The sequence below is a fragment of the Pipistrellus hanaki genome, assembly GCF_964339955.1.
Source record: "Pipistrellus hanaki genome assembly, chromosome: 15".
In the NCBI taxonomy this organism is placed as follows: domain Eukaryota; kingdom Metazoa; phylum Chordata; class Mammalia; order Chiroptera; family Vespertilionidae; genus Pipistrellus; species Pipistrellus hanaki.
The window spans coordinates 47,128,627-47,152,881 of NC_140517.1; the positions used below are offsets into that span (position 1 = coordinate 47,128,627).

Here is a 24,255-nt window from a genome sequence, read left to right on the forward strand (position 1 = left end):
CAGTGGCCTGTTGACTTTCCTTCCTGAATGCATCTTGAATTCATCTACTTATGAATTCTTATTACCATCTCCCTCTCCCAAATGGTCCTATCTTAGTCCCCACCATCTCTCATTTGTAAAATAGCAATGGTCCCTTTCTGACTCCACATCCACTTCTTATCTTCCTTCATAGATTGACATTTTGAAAAGACCAATGTTATATGTGACTCCTCTGAACCAAGTCCTCGTTGTCCATCATCGCCCACCACACAAAGTCCAACTCACCAGGACCTACAAGGTCCTTCATTCCCTGGTTCCGTACAACCTCTGATCTCTGAGCTTCGTCCGTGCTCGCCCTCCATCTCAGACCTTTGCACCTGCTGTTTTCTCTACACGGTGCCCTGCAAATTCTTTACATTTTTTTCTAGTTTATGATTATTGTTCTATCCACACTATTTGTTACTTCCTGTTCAAAACCCCTAGAAGTGCTTTCACAATCCTTTGCACATTTACTTCAGAGCACACATTAAAGTTATACATTTACCTTTGCATATCAGTGAATTGATTATTTTTCCTTTTACTAACTTGGCTGTTAGTTCCTTGAAGGAAGGAATTCTTTGTGTCCAGGACTGAGAACCACTATATCCTCAGCACCCAGCCCCTCCTGGTATATGGCTGGTCTCTATATGTATTTTCTAAGTGTATAAATGATTGGGTCTGAAAGAGGTTGTAGGGAAAGGGTTGGAGGAAGAGCTACCATGGGAAGTAGGGTTAGGTTTGCTGGTTAATTTGAATTCCACATAGGGATTCTAATTTGAATTAAATTGACATTCATAGTTTGGGATTGGATCTGGCATCTAACCCGAGACTTGGAGTAAACATTGAGCCCCAAGTAAGAAAGAGTTTGGTTGTAGAAACAAACAAACAAACATAACCCCTCCATGTCAGCTCGCCCAGTGTGGCTCTGTGCCTGAGCATTGACCTAAGACCCAGGAGGTCACAGCTGGATTTCCAGTCAGGGCACATGCCTAGGTTATGGGCTCAATCCCCAGTGGGGGGCATGCAGGAAGGAGGCAGCTGATCAATGATTCTCTCTCATCACTGTTTTTATTTTTTTCTTCATCTCCCTCCTCTCTGAAATCAATAAAAAAATATTGTTAAAAAACAACAACAACAACCCTTCAAACCAGAGGGAAACCTGAAAATGATATGAGATGAAGGGGCTCCAGTGAGCATTCATTCACCAGCTCAGCAACCTCATCAAAGACCCTATCTCGCCCTGACTGGTTTGGCTCAGTGAATAGAGGGTCCCAGGTTCAATTCCAGTCAAGGGCATGTACCTTGGTTGAGGGCATATCCCCAGCAGGGGGTGTGCAGGAGGCAACTGATGAATGTTTCTCTCTCATTGATGTTTCTAACTCTCTCTCCCTCTCCCTTCCTCTCTGTAAAAAAAACAAAAAAACAACTATCTCCATCTCTCCGTTTGTCCATCTACAGGGCTATGGCTTTGTCTAATGGCCACTTCTCCCCATGGTTCCAGAAGGGCACCTCATGTCCAGAATTTACATCCATGAGGGACACTGTCTAAGGGAGGGAAGGAGAACTCTTCTCATGTCTCGCTTTGAAAAGAAGATAGCTGATCCCAGAAGTAACCCTGTGGTCTCCCCCTCACTCTTCTTTGGCCAGAACGGTGCCCCGCGTCCATCTCTACACAATCCCTGGACCGCAGACACGCGGTCCCGTGCTTGGTGCCGGCAAGCTCCTTTGGGGTCACGTGAGGACTGCAGGCTCTCCAAACGAAATCAACGGCAGAAGGAGTGAATGCTAAGGTAGGCAACAACGATGTCTATTATGGGGCCAATTATGGGCCAGAGGTAGAACTGGGTTAGAGGTCAGGATTGGGCTCAGGTGATGAAAATGAGCCATATTTGGGGGACTGATTTAGAAGTGTGTGTGTGTGTGTGTGTGTGTGTGTGTGTGTGTGTGTGTGGTCAATTCCACTATTAGAAGAAGTTGGGCATCTGGTAATGATCCGACAATGGTTCACATCTTGCTCAAAGTCAAACCAATCTCCTCCCTTAGTCCTCAATCCTTATGTCTTTGAGTCGCATGATGTCGCTGACTCCATTGCCTGCCCTTCTCCCTTTGGCTCTTTCCATTCCAGTCAAAACGGCTTCCTGCTAGGGCAGGGGTCAGCAAACCTCGGCTCCGGAGCCACAGGTGGCTCTTTGGCCCCTTGCGTGTGGCTCTTCCACAAAATACCACAGCCCCAGGAGAGTCTATGTTGAAGAAGTGGCGTTAGAAGGAGTTTACGTTGAAAAAAATGTGGCTCTCCAAAGAAATTTTAATCGTTGTCCTGTTGATATTTGGCTCAGTGGACTAATGAGTTTTCCGACCGCTGCGCTAGGGCATACTGGGGTGCCTCGTGCCATCTCACCTGCATGCTCACGCTGGCGGGGACTCACTCAGAGCACCCAGGTAGCCACACGATAGATCCACCACATCCTTCAAGATCTTGCTCAAATGCCCTCTTCACATGGAGTCTCTAATGGTCTCACCTAACGCTGTAGCTTCAGGAGAGAGAGACCCAATACTTCCCTATCCCTCCTCCTCTTACTCTCCTCCACAACACGAACTGCCACCTAACAAACTGATTATTTTATTTTTAATTTTTTTAAAATATATTTTATTGATTTTTTACAGAGAGGAAGGGAGGGAGATAGAGAGCCAGAAACGTCGATGAGAGAGAAACATTGACCAGCCGCCTCCTGCACATCCCCTACCCGGGGATGTGCCCACAGCCAACATACATGCCCTTGACCGGAATAGAACCTGGGACCTTTCAGTCTGCAGACCGACGCTCTACCACGGAGCCAAACCAGTTTCAGCCAAACTGATTACTTTAAATTCTTATTTTTTTTTTTTTTCTGCTGAAGATCCCCAACCACTGGTATGAGAAATTCTGTGGAAAACAGGTCTGCTCTTTTGTGCCCTGAGGGGCCAGAATAGTTGCTGGCTCAGAGTCAGGGCTCGCTGGGTCCTGACCTTGGGTGAATGCAAGGGGCGGAGATGACCGTGCCGAGAAATGGTATAATGACAATTATAATGTATAACTAAAATTATAACGACCGCTATTCAAATGTACGTCAACGTGAAAGAAATCACACGCATCCTACTCGCGCCACAGTGAGAAGTGTGACACAACGGTATCAATAAAGAGGAAATAATGCAAATGTGGCCGGAGGAAAATGTGCAGGGTGTTTGATTGAGTAAATAACATGTAACATTAGAGAACACTTACCACAGTCATTTTTTGTTTTGTTTGTTTCTGTTACAGAGACATAGTATGTGTAGAAATCTACATGTAATAGGAGACAGAGTCAGAGATAACAGCAAGCATTTCATGAGTGAAGTTGGGGGGCGAGGGGGACCTTCTCCTTTTTATTCATACCCTTATATAAGGGTTGGGTTTCTTGGTTCAGATGCAAAGACACGTCTAGGATTCAGCCTGGGAAACTTCCCACCGGCTGCTTAGAGTTAGGGTGTAAGGTCCAGGCCACCCCTGAGACAGGGGTGGGGTAGGTGAAAGGGCAAGAAAATTGACCACAGAAGTGACCCCAGGGCGAATTCCAATTGTGAGCAGTGCAGGTCCTTGATTCCAGCTCTTCTGTCCCCTCAGGGCCAGCTCCTGGGAGCTGCTATTAGGAATGGTGGAGCCAGAAGGTGCTGGGCCAACCCTAGACTAGACGATGACGTGCCTCTACCTGTCCTAATGGTGCAGTCTGTAGAGTGGGGGTCGGCAGTGCAGGCGGAGGTCGAGTGCCGGCCTATTGTTCTGGCTGCTTGAGGAGTTTCAGATAAGAGCAGATGCCGGTAGGGGCATCTCTGAGGTGAGCGCACCTGCGCACTAGGACCCTGTGGATGGGGGCAGGATGGGGGAGGGGACGGAATGGGAGTGGGGGTGGGGTGGGGGGGAACTGGTGTGTTATAAAAGAGCCACCCTGCACCGAAGTGGATGAAGTGGATGCGGTTGGCTCCCAGCACAGCCTGAGCCCAGCTTGGACAGACAGACTGCAGGTGGCAGGTGAGGAGGCACCGCCTGTGAGGCAGGGCAGGGGAGCCTGGGCTGGCAGCTGACTCCTGCTCCTACAGAGAGAGGAGTAGAAGCCTGAACTCCTGGTGGTCACAGGTCGATGAGGGACTGGAGGTTGGAATTTATTTATTTTTTAAAATCTTCCCACCTAAAAGGAATTGGAGATGCTGAATTATGGGTGTGGAGGGATGGAAAGCCAGAATCCCCGGGTTTCTGAAAGCAAGGGTGTGTGGGGCCTGGACATCTGAGTGCGAGGAATGGGACTTTTTTTTTTTTTTTTTTTGTCTGAGGGAGGACTTGGGCACAGGCTAGGACTCCTGGGTCTGAGGAGGGAAGGGGTTAAGGGCCAGGGGTGCTGACCCATGAGCAGTGGGCGTTCCCCATCCTGCTTCCTGAACTCTGTCTCTCCAGCCCCAGCAGAAGAGGCCCTTTCTCTGTGGCAGCCACAGAGGCTCAGACAGGACACATGGCAGGTCCCCTGCTCCAGCCCCTGCTGCTCCTACTGCTGTCCTTTGCCCTGGGATCTGCTGCAGAAGCAGGTGAGGACCAGCCTGGGAGTCCTGACCTTGCCCCCAGCCTCACAGTCCCCCACTTCCCTCTTCAGAGCCCCCACTTCTCCAAGGAGCCCCCAAGTCAGGACCCTCCCCTGAAGCAGCCTCCTCCCATGGAGACTCCACCCCTGGGCGGTGGCCCCTTCCTTCCTGCTCCCTCCTGACCCCTGGGCTCTGGGTGCCCTCCAGGCTGCTCCCCACCCTCTGTGTCTCTCTCATCAGAAGCTGGGGTTGCCTCCAGACCAGCTGCTGCCCTGGGTTTCTGAGCAGGCTCCCCCCGTCGCTCTCCATCTCCATCTCCATCTCCATCTCCATCTCCATCTCCATCTCCATCTCCATCTCCATCTCCATCTCCATCTCCATCTGCAGCTGTCTCTGCCCTGTGCTCAATGCCTGCCTCTGCCCTTCTCCATACAGCTCTATCTGTCTGTCTGTCTGTCTCCATCAATGTCTCTGGCCATCCATCCCCTGATGCCTGCCAGCCATGCTTTCTCCCTGTCTCCATCCAGCCCACGGCAACGGGGAAAGGATTATCAATGGAGCTGCATGTCCACGAGGCTCCCACCCCTGGGAGGTGGCCCTGATGCGGGGCAGGGACACGCAGTGTGCAGGCGTGCTGATCCACCCGCAGTGGGTGCTCACCGTGGGCCACTGCCGGCAACTGTAGGTGCCCGGGGGGCCTGGGGATCTCATTCCTGCTTCTCCCTCCGTCTGTGTCTCCTCCTCCTCCTGGGCCCCTGCCCCTCTCCCCGTGTCTCCCCACCCCCCCCACACACACGATCTGGGTCTCTGTCCCCCTTTCACGTTGGGTCTCTGTGTGTCCCTGTCTTCCTGGGGCTGCCCCCCTCCCCGTTCCCCTCTGGGTCACAGCCTGTCTCTCTCTGGTCCCAGTGCCTACAACGTGCAGGTGGGCAGCCATGTGTTGAACGACCCCAAAGCCCAGGTGATCCGAGCCACGGAGTCCTTCGTCCACCCCCAGTATAACGACGCCAAAAAGCTGAATGACATCATGCTGGTGAAGCTGAGCCGCCCGGCCACGCTGTCTCCGACCGTGAGGACCATGGCCATTTCTTCCGAATGCGTGAGACCTGGGACTACGTGCGAGGTTTCTGGCTGGGGCAGCATCACCGGCCCCCCTTTCGGTGAGACAACCTGCCCGGGTTCCCGCAGCTCTGGCCCCGGCGTTCTCCTCCCTCAGACACGGGAGGCCTCCTGTCCCTCCTCCCATAGACCGAGGCGTCTAGACCCCCAACCCTGTCCTCCGTCATGGCCAGGGACCTGGAATCCAGCCCCCCTCCCCTACCTGAGACTCAGTCCTCCAGGCCCCAAGCCCTCTCCTTCACAGAACTGAGCCCAGAGGCCCCGGTGTCCTCCTCCCTCAGATCCAGGCACCCCGGCTGCTGGCGCCTCCTCCCCTCGATCTGGAAGCCAAGCCCCCCAGGCTTCCACCCCATCCTCCCAGGAGCCCAGGATCTTAGTGACCTCCTCACTCTGACCACAGACTTCTGTCCCACAGTTGGGTCTCCAGAGGCCTAGGTGTGTCCGGGTTCTAGCCTGTTCTCCCTCAGGCAGGGGAGTACCGCCACCTGCAGACCCAAGTGTCCAGGCCCCAAGCTGCCTTCGCCATCTGACAGAAGAGCTGAGACCTCCAGCCACCTTCATTCCTCAGACCGAGGACCCCGACGCCCAGCACCCTTCTTCCTCAAAGCCAGGATCATTGACCCCCCCTTCTCCTCCTCCTCCTCCTCCTTCTCCCTTTCCTCCCCTTCTCCCCTTCCTCCCCTCCTACCCCTCCTTGCCTCCTCCCCCTCCTCTTCTCCTCCTCTTCCTCCCCTCCTCCCCCTCCTTTCCTCCTCCCTCTCCTCTCTTCCTCCCCCTCCCCATCCTCCTCCTTCTTTTTTTTCTTTCTTCTCCTCCTCCTTCTTCCTCCTCCTCCTTCTCCTCCTCCTCCTCTTCTTCCTTCTCCTCCTCCTTCTTCTTCTCTTCACTCCTCCTCCCTTCCTCCCCCTCCTCCCCTCCTCCCCTTCCTCCCCTCCTCCTCCCCCTCCTCTCCTTCCTCCCCTCCTTCTCCCCCTCCTCCCCTTCCTCCCCTTCTCCCCTTCCTCCACTCCCCTCTCCCTCTTTTCCTTCTCCCCCTCCTTTCCTCCCCCTCCTCTTCGCCTTCCCTTCCTCCCCTCCTCCCCCTCCTTTCCTCCTCCCCCTCCTCTCTTCCTCCCCCTCTCCCTCCTCCTCCTCCTTCTTATTTCTTCTTCTCCTCCTTCTTCTTCCTCCTCCTTTTTCTTCCTCCTCTTCCTCCTCCTCCCCTTCCTCCCCTCCTCCTCCCCTTCCTCCCCTCCTACCCCTCTTTTCCTCCCCCTCCTCTTCTCCTCCCCCTCCTCTTCTCCTCCCCCTTCTCTTCTCCTCCCCATCCTTTCCTCCTCCCCCTCCTTTCCTCCTCCCCCTCCTCCTCCTCCTCCTTCTTTTTCTCCTCCTTTTTCTTCCTCCTCCTCCTCCTCCTCTTCTTCCTCTTCCTCCTCCTCTTCTTCCTCCTTTTTCTCCTCCTCCTCCTTCTTCAAACTCAGGAGTTCAGACACAAGATCCTTCCTTCCTTGGACCTAGAGTCAGAAGACGAAGTCCTTTTCACGGCCATGGCATTGAGTCCCTCCGAACCTCCTCTCTCAGGGTCCCATTAGCAGGCCAGGCCTCTGACTGTGCCCTCTATCCTGCTCCAGAGACCTATCCGTCGGAGCTCATGTGCACAAACATCACCGTCATCCGCCTGGAGGACTGCAGGAGGCACTTCCTGTATCTGAGGAGACCCTACATGTTCTGTGCGGGCACCCACAACAGCAACACCAACGCCCACTTGGTGAGAGCCAGCCCTGCCCTGTCCTGGCCCTGCTCCCTCTCAGCACAGAGACCCGTCTTCCCATCATCCAGAATCTGGGGGGCTGACCCTCATGCTGGGTTCTCCCTCGCACCCCCGCATGCCCCACTTTCCTTCTTTAAAAAAAACAAAAACACTTTTTTTTCTTCTTTCTCTTTATTGCCCTAGCCAGCTTGGCTCAGTGAATAGAGCCTTGGCTTGCGAACTAAAAGGTCACAGGTTCTATTCTGGCCAAGGGCACATGCCTGGGTTGTGGGCTCCATCCCCCCCCAGTAGGGGGCGTGCAGGAGGCAGCCAATCAATGATTCTCTCTCATCATTGATGTTTCTATCTCTCTAGCCCTCTCCCTTCCTCTCTTAAATCAATAACAATATTAAAAAAAGAATTATAATATATACAGTATATATATACTGAGTGACCAGATTATGATGATCTCTGAATGCATAATAATCTGGCCACTCAGTATATATCCTATATAATAAAAGAGTAATATACAAATTGTCCCCTCAATCAGGAGTTTGACTAGCAGGCAGGCAGGCCAACCATCCATGTCCCCTCCCTCTGGCCAGGCTGGCTGGACCCCACCCATGTACAAATTCATGCACTGGGCCTCTAATATATACATATATATACTGAATATATACTCAGTGTGTGTGTGTGTGTGTGTGTGTGTGTGTGTGTCTGTGTGTATCCTCCTCTCTGCCTCAGAATCACCTTCCCTCATCTCTCTCTCTCTTTTTAAATATATTTTATTGTTGTTGTTTTTTACAGAGAGGAGGGAGAGGGATAGAGAGCTAGAAACATAGATGAGAGGGAAACATCGATCAGCTGCCTCCTGCACACCCCCTACTGGGGATGTGCCCACAACCAAGGTGCATGCCCCTGACCGGAATCAAACCTGGGACCCTTCAGTCTGCAGGCCGACGCTCTATCCACTGAGCCAAACCGGTTTGGGCCCCTTGCCTCTCTTTACATCTCATTTCATTTCTCTCCCTCTCTCTCTCTCAACCTCTCTCTCTCTGTGTCCTCCTTCTCCCTCTCCCTCTCTCAGTGTTCTGCCTCTGTCATCTTACTTTCTCCATCTTTGCCTCTTTCTGCGTCCACAACGTTTCTGCCTCTCTGTCCCCTTCCTCTCCCCTTTCTTCTCTCTAGGCTATTCTCTACCTCTCTCTGTTTCTCTCCCCATCCCCAATCCCTCTGCTCATGTCTGCACTCTCAGCTTTCAACAGCAGGGGGATGGAGCATGTTTGAAGAGCGGCGTGGCCCTGGGCAGGTGCCTCAGCTGGTCGGAGCATTTTCTAGCTCAGCAAAAGGTTGAGGGTCCCATCGCCAGCCAGAGAACGTGTGGGAGGCAAACGATCAATGTGTTTCTCTCATATCGATGTTTCTCTCTCAAATCAGTACAAACATATTCTAGGATGAGGATTGGAGACACACACACACACACACACACACACAGAGAGAGAGAGAGAGAGAGAGAGAGAGAGAGAGAGAGAGAGAAAGAGAGAGAAGGGGGGGGTGATGGTACAGGACTGTGTGTCCTAAAGAACAGTAAGGGCGTTTCCCCCATGTCCCACAGTGAGGGCCTGATTCATGAATGTGCAAGATGTTCTGGGACACAGAGCCCCGCCCCACACCCAGGACAATCCCACGCTTGCCCTAACACACTCCCCTTGCTGTCTTGAAACTCATGCATTTGAAAGTGGGGGTTAGCATCTTCATTTTGCACTGGACCCTGTGAATTAGGTCACTGCTCCTGCCCCTGATTTCCAGGACTAACCCTCCCCGCCCCCCTCCCCCACCCCCCACCCCCGCCCACACACACACACACACACACACACACACACACACACACACACACTCCTGGGTAAGGGAGTGTACAGGTTCCTGGAGATAAAGCTCCCCTCCCTGGCTGGCTTGGCAAAGAGTCACTGAGGATGGAAAACAGATGGAGCTCTGACTTCTAGGAAGCCCCGCCCACTCCCTGTGATGGGTCTCCTTGGCTGGGGCTCCATGCATGCCTGCTCTCCCATTGGTCTACAGAGACAAGGAGTCTCCTCCCATTGGTCAGGGTGAAAGTCTGTGGTAGAACCAAGACCCCATCACCAGGGGGTGTATGAGACTTCGGTTCTGGTTGCTCTGAAGCCAAAAAAACGAATCCTCTCTCTCTCCGGCCCAGGGGGACTCCGGGGGACCACTGGTGTGCAACGGCGCCCTGCGAGGCCTTGTGTCCCGGGGGCCTTCGACTCCATCCCTGAACCCGGTCGTCTTCACCGCAGTATGCGGATTCGTCGAATGGATAGAGAACACAATAAAAAGTCATTCCTAATTACTCCCTATGCCCATCTCTCGCTTACTAGGCCCTGAACAAGAAATTCACAGAAATAAAGCATCAATTATATAAAATCATACTGGACTTTAGCATTTTCCTTTCCTTTTCTTTTCTTTTTATTTAAAAAAATTGGATTTATTGGGGGTGGCATTGGTTCACAAAACCATACAGGCTTCAAGTATACAACATCAATAAAACATCACTTGGCCCTAGCCGGTTTGGCTCAGTGGATGGAGCGTTGGCCTGCGGACTCAAGGGTCCCAGGTTCGATTCTGGTCAAGGGCATGTATGTATCTTGGTTGCGGACACATCTCCAGTAGGGGGTGTATAGGAGGCAGAAACATCCATGAGAGAGAAACATCGACCAACTGCCTCCTGCACACCCCCCACTGGGGATGTGCCCGCAACCAGGGTACAGGCCCTTGACCTGGAATCTAACCTGGGACCCTTCAGTGGATAGAGGCCAATGCTCTATCCACTGAGCCAAACCGGTTTCGGCTCCTACAAGATTTTATCCAAATGTCCTCTTCCCCTGGGGTCTTTCCAACCACCTTTCCCAATATTATAGCTGCAGGGGTTGCTGAGATCAAAGGGAACAGACAATTCCCTAGTCCTCCTCTGGGTTTATCTCCCCCCATAGCACTTACTGCCACGTAAACCCCCACAAATGTGAAGTTCTTGTTTCTTTACTCAATGGCTCCACCTGCTGGAATGAGAGAGAGAGAGCCTCTTTGAAGGAATTGCTCTGTTTTGTTGAGGTGGTGGGTGTCTCCCGAGAGGCCAGAACACATTCTGGCCCAGAGCATATGCTTAGTGGGATGAACATGGTGAGCCAAGATGAAAATACAAAGAAATGCATTCCATCATCATGATAATGAAAGAAATTCAGATGTACTTCAATGTGAAACAGAGGGCATATGTCAGAATAACACTACAGGTTAGAACCTTATACAACACGTATAAAAGCAAGGAGAAATGATCTAAATGAACAAAGAAGAACAATTGTTTCAGATATTCTATAGATGTACGGAATAAAAAGGTTCCAATTAGATAATGTTCAGTACAGACCTTTTTGTTACACACACACATATATAGTATGTATAGAAACAAAAGTATACTGCCCTAACCAGTTTGGCTCAGTGGATAGAGCGTCGGCCTGTGGATTCAAGGGTCCCGGGTTCAATTCCAGTCAAGGGCATGTACCTTGGTTGCGGGCACATCCGCAGTAGGAGGTGTGCAGGAGGCAGCTGATGGATGTTTCTCTCTCATTGATGTTTCTAACTCTCTATCCCTCTCCCTTCCTCTCTGTAAAAAAATCAATAAAATATATTATTAAAAAATAGAAATGAAAGTATAATATGAGACACAGACTAAGTGAAAAACAGTACATATATAGTCAGTGGAGTTAGAAAAGCCTTCTCTTGAGATTCATACCCCAATATGAGGGTCAAAGACACGTCCGGGATTCAGCCTGACAAGTTCCCACAAGTGGCTCACAGAGAGGGGCAGAGGGCAAGAACATTGGCCACAGAGAGGACCCAGGGCACAGTCCATCCTGAGCCCTGCAGGGAGGTCCATGACTCCTGGTCTTGCCCCTCAGCGCCAGTACCTGGTCACACCCTTCATAGCTGCCCCTGGGATGATACAGCAGGAATCTGCTGGGGCCAAGCATCTGACCTGGCCTCAGGAATGAGGATGGAGGTAGAGTGCGGGCATATGGCCTGATCTGCCTCCGGGGTTCCAGATAAGAACAAATGCAGGTAAGATAACCCCAGAGCTGGGGTCACCTGAATTGCAGGACCATGAGAGTTGGAGCGGGGCTGGTGTGCTATAAGAGGGCCACTCTGCACAGGGCTGGACACAGCTGGATTCCAACCCAAGCTGAAGACCAAACCAGACCAGAGCCACTGCAGGTGAGAGAAATCCCATTTGGGGTGGGGCAGGTGTGTCTGCATGGACAGCCCACTCTTGCTCTTGAGGACAGAGCAGTAGAGGCCCGATTTTTAGGTTGTGAGAAGGAGGGACTGCAGGGCTGGAGTTTTGGGTCATTTACCTAAATGGAACTTGGGACATGGAATTATACATGGGGAAGAACAGAAAGGCTTTTGATTATAAATGGGGAGGGACAGAAAGCCTGGCCCCTAGGTGCCTCTGCATAGAAGGGTGTCTCTGGCCTGGACTTCTGGGTCTAAGGGGGAGGTGGGTGCAGACTGGGGCTCCTGGGCCTGAGGGGGGAGGTGGATGCAGACTGGGACTCCTGGGTCTGAGTGGGGAGGTGGGTGTAGACTGGGACTCCTGGATCTGAGGGGAGAGGTGGGTGCAGACTGGGGCTGCTGGGGCTGAGGGGGGAGGTGGATGCTGCTGGGTCTGAGGGGGGAGGTGGGTGCAGACTGGGACTCCTGGGTCTGAGGGAGGAGGTGGGTGCAGACTGGGGCTGTTGGGTCTGAGGGGGGAGGTGGGTGCCGATGGGACTCCTGGGTCTGAGGGGGGAGGTGGGGGCTCCTGGTCTGAGCAAAGAGAAGGGACCTGGAGACCAGGAGTCCTGCTTCCGGAACTCTCTGTCTTTCCAGCCCCAGCAGAAGAGGCCCTTCCTCTGTGGCAGCCACAGAGGCTCAGACAGGACACATGGCAGGTCCCCTGCTCCAGCCCCTGCTGCTCCTACTGCTGTCCTTCACCCTGGGATCTGCTGCAGAAGCAGGTGAGGACCAGCCTGGGAGTCTTAACCTTGCCCCTCGTGCCTAACAGTCCCCCACTTCCCTCTATATACCCCCCTCTCTCCAATGAGCCCCCGAGTCAGGACCCTCCCCTGCAGCAGCCTGGTCCCATGGAGACTCCACCCCTGGGCTGTGGCCCCTTTCTTCCTGCTCCCTCCTGACTCCTGGGCTCTGGGTGCCCTCCAGGCTGCTTCCTGCCCTCAGTGTCTCTCTCATCAGAAGCTGGGGTTGCCTCCAGACCAGCAGGTGCCCTGGGTTTCTGAGCAGGCTCCCCCCGTCTCTCTCCATCTCTGTCTGCAGCTGTCTCTGCCCTGTGCTCCATGCCTGCCTCTGCCCTTCTCCACGCCTGTGTGTCTCTCTTCATCACTGTCTCTGGGAATTCATCTCCTCTGGACTGATGCCTGCTACCCACGATTTTCCGTGTCTCCCTCCAGCCCAGGACACCGGAGAAAGGATTATTAACGGAGTTGTATGTACAAGAGGCACTCACCCCTGGCAGGTGGCCCTGTATCACAACAATGTGTTCCAGTGTGCAGGCGTGCTGATCCACCCGCGGTGGGTGCTCACCGTTGCCCACTGCCGCAGGAGGTACAGAACGGGGGAGCCACAGGGAGGTCGGTCTCTCTCTCTCTCTCCCTCTATTTTTTTCCCCTGTAACCATCTTCTGACACTGTGATCTCATCCCCCCCCCTTTTTTAAATTTACTGATTAAGGTATCATATATTTGTCCTCAACCCCCCATTCCAATCCCCCACCCTCCCCACTCATGCCCCCACATCCTTATTGTCCTTGACCACTGGTTAGGCTCATATGTGTGCACATACGTTCTTTGGTAGATCTCTCCCTTTTATCCCCACCCTCCCTTTGAGGTCCAACCGTCTGACCCATGGCGCCTCATCTCTGGGTCTGTTCTTGTTCATCAGTCTATGTTGTTCACCATTCCCCCTAGATGAGTGAGATCATGTCCTACTGAAAATATAAGAATCGAAAATGAGACAAACAATAATCGTTATGCTGAAAGGCATACGAATCCGTCTGTAGTGAGTTTCCTTCTTGGCCAACAGTTCTTTTGAGACCCAATTCTCTCTCTCTCTCTCTCTCTCTCTCTCTCTCTCTCTCTCTCTCTCTCTCTCTCTCTCTCTCTCGGCTTCTGTCCCCCTAACTCTGGGTCTGTGTTCCCCCATCTCAACACAGCGTCTCCCACTCAACGTTGCCTTTTTTCTTTCTCTCCAAGTGAGTTCATGGTGCAAATGGGCACTGATCTTCTGGTTAATCCAAATGCCCAGAAGATCAGGGCCACCGAGACCTATGTCCACCCCCGGTATGACCTAACGACGGATGTCCACAACATCATGCTCGTGAAGCTGAGCAGCCCCGCCAAGCTCTCGCCCACTGTGATGACCATCAACGTGCCCACCACCTGCAGACTGCCCAGGAAGAGCTGTACTGTCTCCGGCTGGGGCAGTATCACCATGGATGTCTGTAAGGCTGCCTCTGAGGCCCAGGAATAGCCCAGCCCACAGCTCCTTTCTCCCTAACATACAGGATACAGGCAACAGCCGAAAGAGGTTCGGCTCAGCAGATAGAGTGTCGGCCTGCGGACTGAAATGGTCCTGGGTTCGATTCCAGTCAAGGGCGTGCACCTTGGTTGCGGGCACATCCCCAGTAGGGGGTGTGGAGGAGGCAGCTGATCGATGATTCTCTCTCATCGATGTTTCTAACACTCTACCCCTCTCTCTTCCTCTCTGTAAAAAGTCAAATATATATAGGTATAATTTTTTTTAAAGGGTATAGATAACAAACCCAAGATCCCAGACCCACATATCCCTCCTCCCTCAGCCAGACCCAGGAGCCCTGGCCTTTAGACACCCCTCCCCCAGTCCCATAAACCTCGGATCCCAGGCCTCTGTCCCTCAAGACCAAGGTTAGAGCCCCAGCCACGTCCCCATGCAGACCCAAGTGCCCAGGCCCTTAGCCCCCTCCACCATCAGACTCACCATTATTGGCCTACAGCCAGCCAATCACAGGGAGGGGGGCGGGGCTTCCAGGAAGTCAGAGCCCCATTTATTTGTCAAGATCCTGGGAGAGGAAGCATTACCTCTCTCAATCTCTCTCTCTCTCTCTCTCTCTCTCTCTCTCTCTCTCTCTCTCTCTCCTCTTCCCTCTTTGGACCCCCACTATCTTTGCTCACATGTAACGCCTCCTCCCTTAAACAGAGGAAGTTCTAGCCTCAGCACCCCCTCACCCTCAAACCCAGGAGTTCAGACACAAGTCCCCTCCTTGCTCAGGACCAGCAGTCCCACAGGACCCTTCCCAGGTCCGTCGTATTGAGTCACTCCAGCCCGTCCTCTTCCAATAGCCAGGGCCCCCATTCCTTTACGTACATCAGCGCCCGTGGGCCCACTGGGCCCAGCCCCTGACTTCCCGCTCACTTCCCCAGCTGTAGGACACCCAATCGCTCTCATGTGCTCGAACGTCAACCTCGTCCCATACAAGGAATGCAGGAAGGACTACCCGACGGTGCTGAAGAAATACACCATCTGCGCGGCCCCCGTGGACAGAAAGTCTTTCGCCTGCAAAGTGAGTCCCCTCCTCCCCCACCTGCCTGCCCTGGGTCCTGCTTCCTCTCAGGCCTGTCTCCCCCCTCTATCCGGTGTCCGGAGGGCCTGACCCTGGGGCTGAGCCTTCTCTCACTCCTTACCAGGCCCACTTCCCTGGCTCTCTCTCCTCAGTTCTCTGCCTGGGTCAGGGTGGGAGCCCACGGGGGCCGGCGTGGCATTGGGGGAGGGCACAAAGCTGAAGGATAGAACCTGGGGGTGGGAAATGGGGCCGGGACGATGGGGGGAGGGCAGTGAGGTATGGGCCACAAGGACAAGCTTTCAGGGCACACAGAAAGCTCCGTGACCAGGGTAGATCCTATTCCCATGACATATGTAAAACATAATCCACGGTGAGCCAAACATCAGAATGTTCAACAAAGAGCAACCAGAATGGAATTCATTTCCCGTTTGCTTCGGGCTTCTATGTGGTTCAGAACAGCACAAGGATGAGCCAGTCTTTATCTAAAACTGGAATACCGCCCTAGCCGGTTTGGTTCAGTGGGTCGAACCTAGGCTGAAGGGTCCTGGGTTGGATTCCAGTCAAGGGCACATGCCCAGGTTGCAGGCTCCACCCCCAGGAGGGCTCAAGCCAATGTCTTCTGAGAACCTGGCTACAAGGACCAGCTTTCAGGGCACACGGAAAGCTCCGTGACCAGGATAGATCCTATTCCCATGACATATGTAAAACATAACCCACGGTGAGCCAAACATCAGGATTTTCAACAACAAAAAAATAGGAACCAGATGGGCTGGGTTTCCTATTTGCTTTGGGCTCCTCTATGGTTCAGAGGAGCACCGTATCGGCCCAGTCTTTATCGAACACTGGAACACTGGAAAAAAATACGTGGATTTTTTTCCCCCCGTATTAAATTCGATTTGTATTGTAAAACACGCTTTAAAATGCAGTCGCTGACATGTGCCCGAGGCTCGTGCCCTGCTTCTACGTCTGTGTATCAGGTTCTAATTCTGAATTCTCTTCTCTCTCTCCCCACCCCCACTTCCTCATCTCTCCAACCTCCTCCCTGTCCCTCAGAATCAGCCAGCCTCACCTCCCCTCGCACCTCATTTCATTTCCTGGTTTCCTCTGTGTGTTCCCTCTCCTTCTCTCTCTCTCTCTCTCTCTCTCTCTCTCTCTCTCTCTCTCTCTCTCTCTCTCTCCTTCTTTAGACCCCCACTATCTTTGCCCCCATGTGCACTCTCAGCTTTCAGGGGTGGTGAAGCGGTGTGTGTTAGGAAGAGAGGTGATGGGACAGCGCTGTGTGTTCTTTAAAATGGCGGGGGGAGAGGGGGGAGAGTTTCCCCCTTGACCTCCCGCTGAGGGCCAGATTCACAACTCTGCAAACTGGGCAGGGACACAGAGTCTCAAACTCGCGACAGCCCTGCACTTTCGTTCAACGCACTCACTTTTCTTAAACTTCATCTACTTGAACCTGGCGGTCGGTACCTTTATTTTGCACTACATCCTGTAAATTAGGGCATTGGTCCCATCCCCAGTTTCCAGGACTACCCTGTCCCCATCCCTGGGTAAGGAAATGCATGGGATTCCCTGGAGGTAATGCTTAGTCTCCCAGGGGCTTGACAAATAAATGGGGCTCTGACACCCTGGAAGCCCCGCCCCCTTCCCTGTGATTGGCTGGGGCTCAAGCCAATGCCTTCTGAAAACCTGGTTGGACCTCTCCAAGATAGCATTCATTCCTGCTCTGCCATTGGTCCGCACAGACAATGAGTCTCTTCCCATTGGCCAGGGTGGAAGGCTGTGTTCTGGCAGGATCAAAGCTTGATAAGCATGGGTCTGTGGGACCTCCTTGCTGGTTATTTTGAAATCAAAGCTAATCTGCTCTCTCCTCTGCAGGGGGACGCGGGGAGCCCGCTGATCTGCCAAGGAACCCTGCAAGGCCTGGTGTCCTCCGATTATTTCCCGTGTCGCCCACCCTTCGACCCCATCATCTACATCCACGTGTGCAAGTACAGCAAGTGGATTTTTGAAACCATGATAAACAGTTGCTAATCTCTCCGTCCCTATGCCCTGAACAGGAAATTCATAGAAATAAAGACGCCCATGACTTGCAGCCATATTTGACTTCATCATTTCTCAAAGTTACATTTAAAAAAATGTCAACGATATCCTAATCAAATAATAAAATTATCAAAAATCTATGCACTAATCAGAAAAACGTTAGTGCTGGTGAAGATGCAGGGAGACCCGCAGTGTTCTCCAGTAGAACTGTAAACTGCTACCATTTTTAGGACAGAAGGTGAATCCAGAGTCTCATTCATCACTTTTTGAAAGATGAGACAGAGGCTGGAGACCAGGAGACCAGGACACAGGCTTTATTGGCGGAGAAGTGCCCTGCTGGGCTGCCTTCCAAGGAGAGAGAGCACATGTGCCGGGGTGAACACGCCTTTTGAGGGGAGGAAAGAGAAGGGATGGGGCTTAGGGCACTCAGCACACGCTGATTGTGGTTTCATGTAAGGCACATAGTTAGGGACCTATGAATCAGGGACTTAGGGTATTTGGCAGGTGCTGATTGGTGGTTCAATGTACAGTCCATAGAAGATGCCTGGTTAGGTGCTTAAGAAAGTCCGGCTGCAAGTGGAATTTACATCACACTCTGTCCACCAGTTGGGGGAAGGGAGGATCTATCACGTTGGACCTGGTAATTCTGGTAAATCCAAAATGTGGGCAAGGTTTGAATGCATCAAAACACTATTGGTCATAGCAAAGCCGTGGGAATGTGTCCCAAATTATTCAATGGTTTATGTCAGCAACAAGAGGATGTGGGTCAGGAGACACATGCAGCTGCTCGGGGTAATAATTATGCAGAACTGTTGGTGTCACACAATAAGGTGCATGCTCTCTGATGTTCAATGAAAACAGGGGAGATACTAAGTAATTGTATACTTAGTTGGGTCGGCAACTAAGTAATTGCGTATTTTTTAAAGAAAATCAAAGAATTTTTTCATGGAACTAAATAACTTTATTCTGTAATGTATTGCCCATTTTGATCAATGACCTTTTGCCATCTTTCAGGCAGCATCATAATCCCACGTTCAAAAAACTTCTGGTTTTTATTAGCAAAAAACTGAATTAGGTACGATTTGACATCATCATCATTATTGAAATTTTTACCATTCAAGGAGTTTTGTAAAGATCGAAACAAAAAGTAATCAGATGGTGCAAGGTCAGGACTATATGGTGGATGTGGCAAAACATCCCAACCAAGCTCCATTAATTTTTGCCGAGTGACCAAAGATGTGTGTGGTCTTGCATTGTCATGATGGAATACAACACCTTTTCGATTTGTCAATTCGGGCCGCTTTTCTTCAACTGCATTGTTTAATTTCATTAGTTGTTCAATGTAGACATCAGAATTGATCGTTCGGTTGGGTGGTAAGAGTTCAAAGTAGACAATTCCTTTGTAATCCCACCAAACTGATAACAAAACCTTCTTTTGATGAATATCAGCTTTTGATGTTGTTTGAGTTGGTTCACCTGGCCTGCTCCACGATCTTTTCCGCTTGATATTGTTGTAAACAACCCATTTTTCATCGCCAGTTATCAGTCGTTTTAAAAATGGATCATTTTCATTACGTTTCTTTAGCAAATCGCAGCTGCTAATGCGTTGCGTTAACTGTGATTCTTTCAGTTCGTGAGGAACCCATGTATCGAGTTTTCGAACATAGCCAAGTTGTTTTAAGTGATTTTCAATGCATGTATGTGATACATGAAGCTTCTCTGCAATCTCACGTGTTGTACTGTGACAGTCCGAATTGATTATTGCTTTGATTAGGGCGTCATCAACTTCAACTGGACGACCAGAGCGTTTTTCATCTTTGAGTGAAAAATCACCAGAACGAAATTTGGCAAACCAATTTTGACACTGCCGTTCTTTTAAGGCTTCGTCACCATAAACAGCACATAACTTTTTATGAGCTTGCGATGAGTTTTTCCCTTTGCGGAAATAAAAAAGCAAAATATGACGAAAATGTTCCTTTTGATTTTCCATTTTTCAATGAACGCCAAACGAAAACTACAAAACAGATCAAAAAACTTTTACTGATTAACAGCTGAATAGCCAACTATCAAATAACAAAATGTGTTTTACATTTGTACTACGTCTGCAAACCTAAAAATTCAACTGAAGCCATATATGTGTGAAACCCGCAATTACTTAGTTGCCGACCCCCCCCCCACACACACAGACATACATACAGGCAATGAGCCTCACCTTGTCAAAGGAAATATTCACAGAACAATTATCTCATGGAACAAGGACCAGACTGCCTGTGGATGGAGTTGTGGGTGCCTTCTTCGTGTTTCCTGTTCTGTGCCTGTGCCCTTCTACAACCTGAAAAATCCGGGGGGGGGGGGGGCAGGGAACCTCTGAAGAGACAAGGCTGGGGAGAAGAGACCTTCGCAGAGGGAGGTGGGAAGGGGACAATGTAACTGACTGTGAACCCTAACTCTGCCTCCTGGCCCCTGTGATACAGTGGTGTGTTTCTGTCCATTTCCTAGCCCTCAGTTTTCCCCCACTCTGAGAGAGAGAGAGAGAGAGAGAGAGAGAGAGAGAGAGAGAGAGAGAGAGAGAGAGAGAGAGAGAGAGAGAGAGAAATGCCTACATCACCCGTGTACAAAAGGATATGAAAGTGGTTCTCAGCACAGGTGTCAAACTAGGAGGGGTGGGAGCAGGTTTTCAGAAAGGTCAGAGTTGCCCTCACCGGTTTGGCTCAGTGGATAGAGCATCGGCCTGCGGACTGAAGGGTCCCAGGTTCAATTCCGGTTAAGGGCATGTACATTGGTTGCGGGCACATCTCCAGGAAGAGGTGTGCAGGTGGCAGCTGATTGATGTTTCTCTCTCATTGATGTTTCTAGCTCTCTATCCCTCTTTCTTCCTCTCTATGGAAAATCAATATTTTTTTTTTTTTTTTAAAGAAAGGTCAGAGTTGGCATGCATATAGGACACAGGAGTCCATCCAGGTCCTGACACAAGTGAGCACCCACATCTGGAGTAAGAGAACAAGGGGGGCTGAAAACTGGGTTAGGTGGGCTCCTGTTCTACCAGAATTGGAGGGAGGGGCCTCTGGAAGAGGAAAGAGAGGGAGAAGTGGGGATTCCCTTGTGCCTCCGAGCCTGTCAAGGTCTCCAGATGCCTGGCCTCCTGGGCTTCCTGGGCAACCGCACTGCAGACCCTGCTGACTGAGGGGTGGTCTCCCCAAGGACTTACCCCTCCCACATAGAAATATCGGCATCCATGGACTGCCCTGTCCCCCATCCCTGGGTGAGGAAATCCTTTACCAGGTTATTCGGATAAAAGATAACCATCAGGAGGGATGGGGTGCTCTCCTCTCAGTACCAGAGTATTTGTCCCTGCAGCTCTGGAGAGAAGATCATCTGACATTTAAAGTTGTTCTTGCCCTCACCCAGTGTTCGGCAAACTCATGAGCCGACAGAGCCAAATACTAATAGTATAATGATTGAAATTTCTTTGGAGAGCCCCACATTTTTTAAACTTAAACTTCTTCTAATGCCACTTCTTCAACATAGACTCGCCCAGGCCGTGGTGTTTCGTGGAAGAGCCACACTCAAGGGGCCAAAGAGATGCACGTGGCTCACGAATGGCAGTTTGCCAACCACGGCTCTAACCGGTTTGGCTCTCCACATACCTGTCTTCGTTTGAGTCTCCTTTAACCCCCAACTAAGCACCCACATATTGAAGAAATTCTGAAGACACCAGTAATCTGCAGAGAGGAAACCAAGAGCCCTCCTCTCACAAAGTCTAGGAGTCCAGGCTCCCTAATCCCTCCTCCCTCAGACCCAGGAGTTCAGGTCCCCAGCCCCTCCTCCCTCAGACCCATGAGTCCAAGTGCCCAGCCCCTCCTCCCTCAGACCCAGGAGTCCAGGCTCCGGGCCCCTCCTCCCTCAGACCCAGGAGTCCCTGCCCCCAGCCCCTCCCCCCTCAGACACAGAAGTCTAAGTCCCCAGGCCTCTCTTTCAGACCTGGGCGGTTTGGTACCCAGACCACTTTTTTTTTTCTTCTACTTCTCAGGCCCAGTAGTTCAAAACCCAAGATCACTCATATCTCAGACGCAGGGTCCTGGAACCCAATAACCTTCTCTCCCAAACCCCACATTCTGAACTTTCATCCTCTTTTTCTCAGGCACAAAACTGTGGACCCTCCAGGCCCTTCCTAATGCAAACCCAAGAGTCAAAGCCCACAGGCCTTTCCTCACTCAACCCAGGACAATGGTCCCCAGTCACTCCACTCTCAGACAAGAAGTTCTGGCCCCGATCCCACATATCCCTCAGACCCAAGAGTTCAAGCCTCCAGACCCCTCTTCCCTCAGACACGAGAGTCCAGGCCCCTGGACTCATCTGTTCTCTTCGTTAGTAACAATGTAGAAAATATCTGGGTTTGGGGGCACCCCGGTGCCTCACCAGCATGGCCAAGGGTGAACCCGAGTTGAGGAGGTGAAGGATTGAGAAAAGCTAGGTCTCGGTGGGATGTTCTCTCCTCTGATGGATTGCTTCATGACGGAGAGCTAGCGACAGAGACACAGACTACAAGCCATGTCTTTATTTTATAGCCAGATGCCACGAGTCAAAGGAAGGGCGTGGCCAACATGTTTACAACATTTTCATGGGTTTTGATTATACTCAATTACATGCACCGGATCAAGCTTTGTTTACTTGCAGCTTATATCACTCAGGCTAGTGGGGCCACGTGTTCGGACCATAGGTTCAAGCTTACAACGACAGCTGCTGGCTATCATTGTGGGTCACAGTGGGATGTTGTCCTCTCTGATGGAGAGCTAGCGACAACACCACAAACTACAAGACCTGTCTTTATTTTACAGCCACATGCCATGAGGCAAAGGAAGGGTGTGTTCAAGATGTTTACAACATTCTCCTGGGTTTCGATCCTACTCAATTACATGCACCTGATCAAGCTTTGTTCACTTGCAGCCTATCTCATTCAAGCACGTGGGACCCCCGTGTTCAGACCATAGGTTCTAGCTTACAACTCCAGCTGCTGGCTCTCATTGTGCTGGGAGGCCTCTGCCCCCCAAGCTGGGACTTGCACGTGGCCACGAGAGGACTGTGTCCTCTTATCAGTCTAACGCTGTAGCCACTCTCCACACACCTGCCCTCCCGAACCTCCATCCACATCCACTCTCTCCAGCGTGCCACCCAAATCAATATTCAATCGCAAAGATATATAAATATATATAAAACAAAATAACACAGCATGGCAGTTGCACTAACTCTGGCCGGAGATGCCTGGCCACACCTCTCTGCTCCTTTGCAGGAGTGTGCAGGTGGAATTCTCTGCAAGGAGATAGTCCTCTGGTTGGAATTAAAAAAAAATAAGGTGGGGAACTACCTAGGATTGGATACAACGTGCAACGGAGACATGCGTGTTTCTCTTACAGGCGAAGCAGGATGGGTGACATCTCACATAAATTGTTTGCCAGGTTATTCGGGTAAAAGATAAAACCAGGAGGGATGGGGTCCTCTCCCCTCAGTACCAGGGTATTTGACGCTCCGGAGAGATGGTCATCTGACATTTAAAGTTGTACTTGCCCTAACCACTTTGGCTCAGTGGATAGAGCGTCGGCCTGCAGACTCAAGGGTCACAGGTTTGATTCAGGTTAAGGGCAGGCACATTCTCAGTGGGGGTTGTGCAGGAGGCAGCTGATGGATATTTCTCTCTCAATGATGTTTCTAGCTCTCTCCCTTCCTCTCTGTAAAAAATTAATAAAATATATTAAAGTTGTTCTTATTCCAGATGCACAAAACCAATGAGCAGGTCTCACTCGAGGTAAGATTTACTGACTGATCATATAGGCGTTCCTCTTCTCCTTTCCTTCTCCTCCTCCTCCTCCTCCTCCTCCTCCTCCTCCTCCTCCTCCTCCTCCTCCTCTTCTTCTTCTTCTTCTTCTTCTTCTTCTTCTTCTTCTTCTTCTTCTTCTTCTTCTCTCTCTCTCTCTCTCTCTCTCTCTCTCTCTCTCTCGATGGGTAATACCAAGGGCTGGGAAATATGTTTTCCTTTTTCACCTCCCTCTGTGAAGGTCTTGCCCCACCCTTGACTCCTCAGAGGTCCCCACCCATATTTTTCAGGATGTAGAGGTGCATGGGCACAGGAAGGAAAAGGGAAGGAAGGAGGCACCCCTGACTCTGTCCAAGGCAGTTGGGTGCATGCTCTTCCTTCTGGGAATATTTCATTGGACACGGTGAGGATCCCACACATATACTGTTTTTGCTTCTCCCCCCTCCCCCATTTAACATCAGAGAGCATACACATTCTGATACCACACCAACAGTTCTGCATAATTATCCTGAACAGCTTCATGCGTCTCCTGACCCACATCCGTTCATTGCTGACATAAACTACTGAATAATTTGGGACACGTTCATCCTTTCCACTGCTTTGCTATGACCAATAGTGTTGTGATGCATTCAAACCTTGCCCACAGTTCGGATTTACCAGAATTACTAGGTCAAACGTGATGAATGAGACTCTGGATTCACCTTGCCTCGTCTCCTGTCATAAAAATGGTAGCAGTTTACAGTTCTACTGGAGAACACTGTGGGTCTCCCTGCATCTTTACCAGCACCGATGTTTCTTTCTTTCTTTCTTTCTTTCTTTCTTTTTTTTTTTTTTTTTTTTTTTTTTTTTTTTTTTTTTTTTTTTGTGTGTGTGTGTGTGTGTGTGTGTGTGTTTTATGTTTAGCTCATAGGTGTTTTGGAAATTTTAATTTTTTTACTAGAATGTTGTTGATGTTTTCATTTGACTTTGAAAGAAATGATAAAGTCAAGTGTGGCTGCAAGTCATGGATGTCTTTATTTCTGGGAAGTTCCTGTTCAGGGCATAGGGATGGCGGATGGAAGCGTGGAGAGATTAGGAATTGGTTTTCATAGTTCTAATTATCCATTTGCGGTACATGCATAGGCGGGTGTATATCACTGGCTCAAAGGGTGGTTTACAAGGGTAGTATCCGCTGGACACCAGGCCTTGCAGGGAACCTTCGCAAATCAGTGGGCCCCCGGAGTCACCCTGCAGGGGAGAGAGCAGATTAGATTTGATGTCAAAATAACCAGCAAGGAGGTCCCACGGACCC

At 50.9% G+C, this 24,255-nt stretch overlaps 2 protein-coding genes across 7 annotated transcripts; both read left to right on the plus strand.

The window, feature by feature from the left end:
* The first annotated feature begins 3,996 nt into the window (after positions 1-3,996).
* Positions 3,997-9,898, plus strand: LOC311610014 (kallikrein-7-like). 6 transcript variants are annotated; one of them, XM_084860823.1, is made up of 8 exons: positions 3,997-4,063; positions 4,132-4,186; positions 4,484-4,611; positions 5,133-5,286; positions 5,515-5,765; positions 7,335-7,471; positions 8,709-8,774; positions 9,669-9,891. In XM_084860823.1, exons 2-8 carry the CDS (start codon positions 4,173-4,175, stop codon positions 9,816-9,818), a joined length of 900 nt encoding a protein of 299 aa, XP_084716949.1. In that variant the 5' UTR covers positions 3,997-4,063; positions 4,132-4,172; the 3' UTR covers positions 9,819-9,891. The 6 variants fall into 6 exon arrangements, with proteins under 6 accessions (XP_084716949.1, XP_084716950.1, XP_084716951.1 ...); XM_084860824.1 differs by lacking the exon at positions 8,709-8,774 and having other exon boundaries at positions 9,669-9,898; XM_084860825.1 differs by lacking the exon at positions 4,132-4,186 and having other exon boundaries at positions 4,003-4,063.
* Positions 9,899-11,491: 1,593 nt separating this feature from the next.
* LOC311610287 (kallikrein-7-like) lies at positions 11,492-17,209 on the plus strand. Its single transcript, XM_084861347.1, has 6 exons — positions 11,492-11,734; positions 12,392-12,519; positions 12,970-13,123; positions 13,770-14,017; positions 14,976-15,115; positions 16,988-17,209. Exons 2-6 carry the CDS (start codon positions 12,447-12,449, stop codon positions 17,141-17,143), a joined length of 771 nt encoding a protein of 256 aa, XP_084717473.1. The 5' UTR covers positions 11,492-11,734; positions 12,392-12,446; the 3' UTR covers positions 17,144-17,209.
* Positions 17,210-24,255: the final 7,046 nt, after the last annotated feature.

Excerpts from the sequence above, each read along its gene's own strand:
- LOC311610014 (XM_084860823.1), top strand. Across the intron at positions 5,287-5,514 it reads GTGGGCCACTGCCGGCAACT|TGCCTACAACGTGCAGGTGG; the intron begins GTAGGTGCCCGG and ends CTCTGGTCCCAG. Across the intron at positions 7,472-8,708 it reads GCAACACCAACGCCCACTTG|CTTTCAACAGCAGGGGGATG; the intron begins GTGAGAGCCAGC and ends CTGCACTCTCAG.
- LOC311610287 (XM_084861347.1), top strand. The coding sequence starts at position 12,447 with ATGGCAGGTCCCCTGCTCCAGCCCCTGCTGCTCCTACTGCTGTCCTTC. Across the intron at positions 12,520-12,969 it reads GGGATCTGCTGCAGAAGCAG|CCCAGGACACCGGAGAAAGG; the intron begins GTGAGGACCAGC and ends GTCTCCCTCCAG. Across the intron at positions 14,018-14,975 it reads CAGTATCACCATGGATGTCT|CTGTAGGACACCCAATCGCT; the intron begins GTAAGGCTGCCT and ends TCACTTCCCCAG.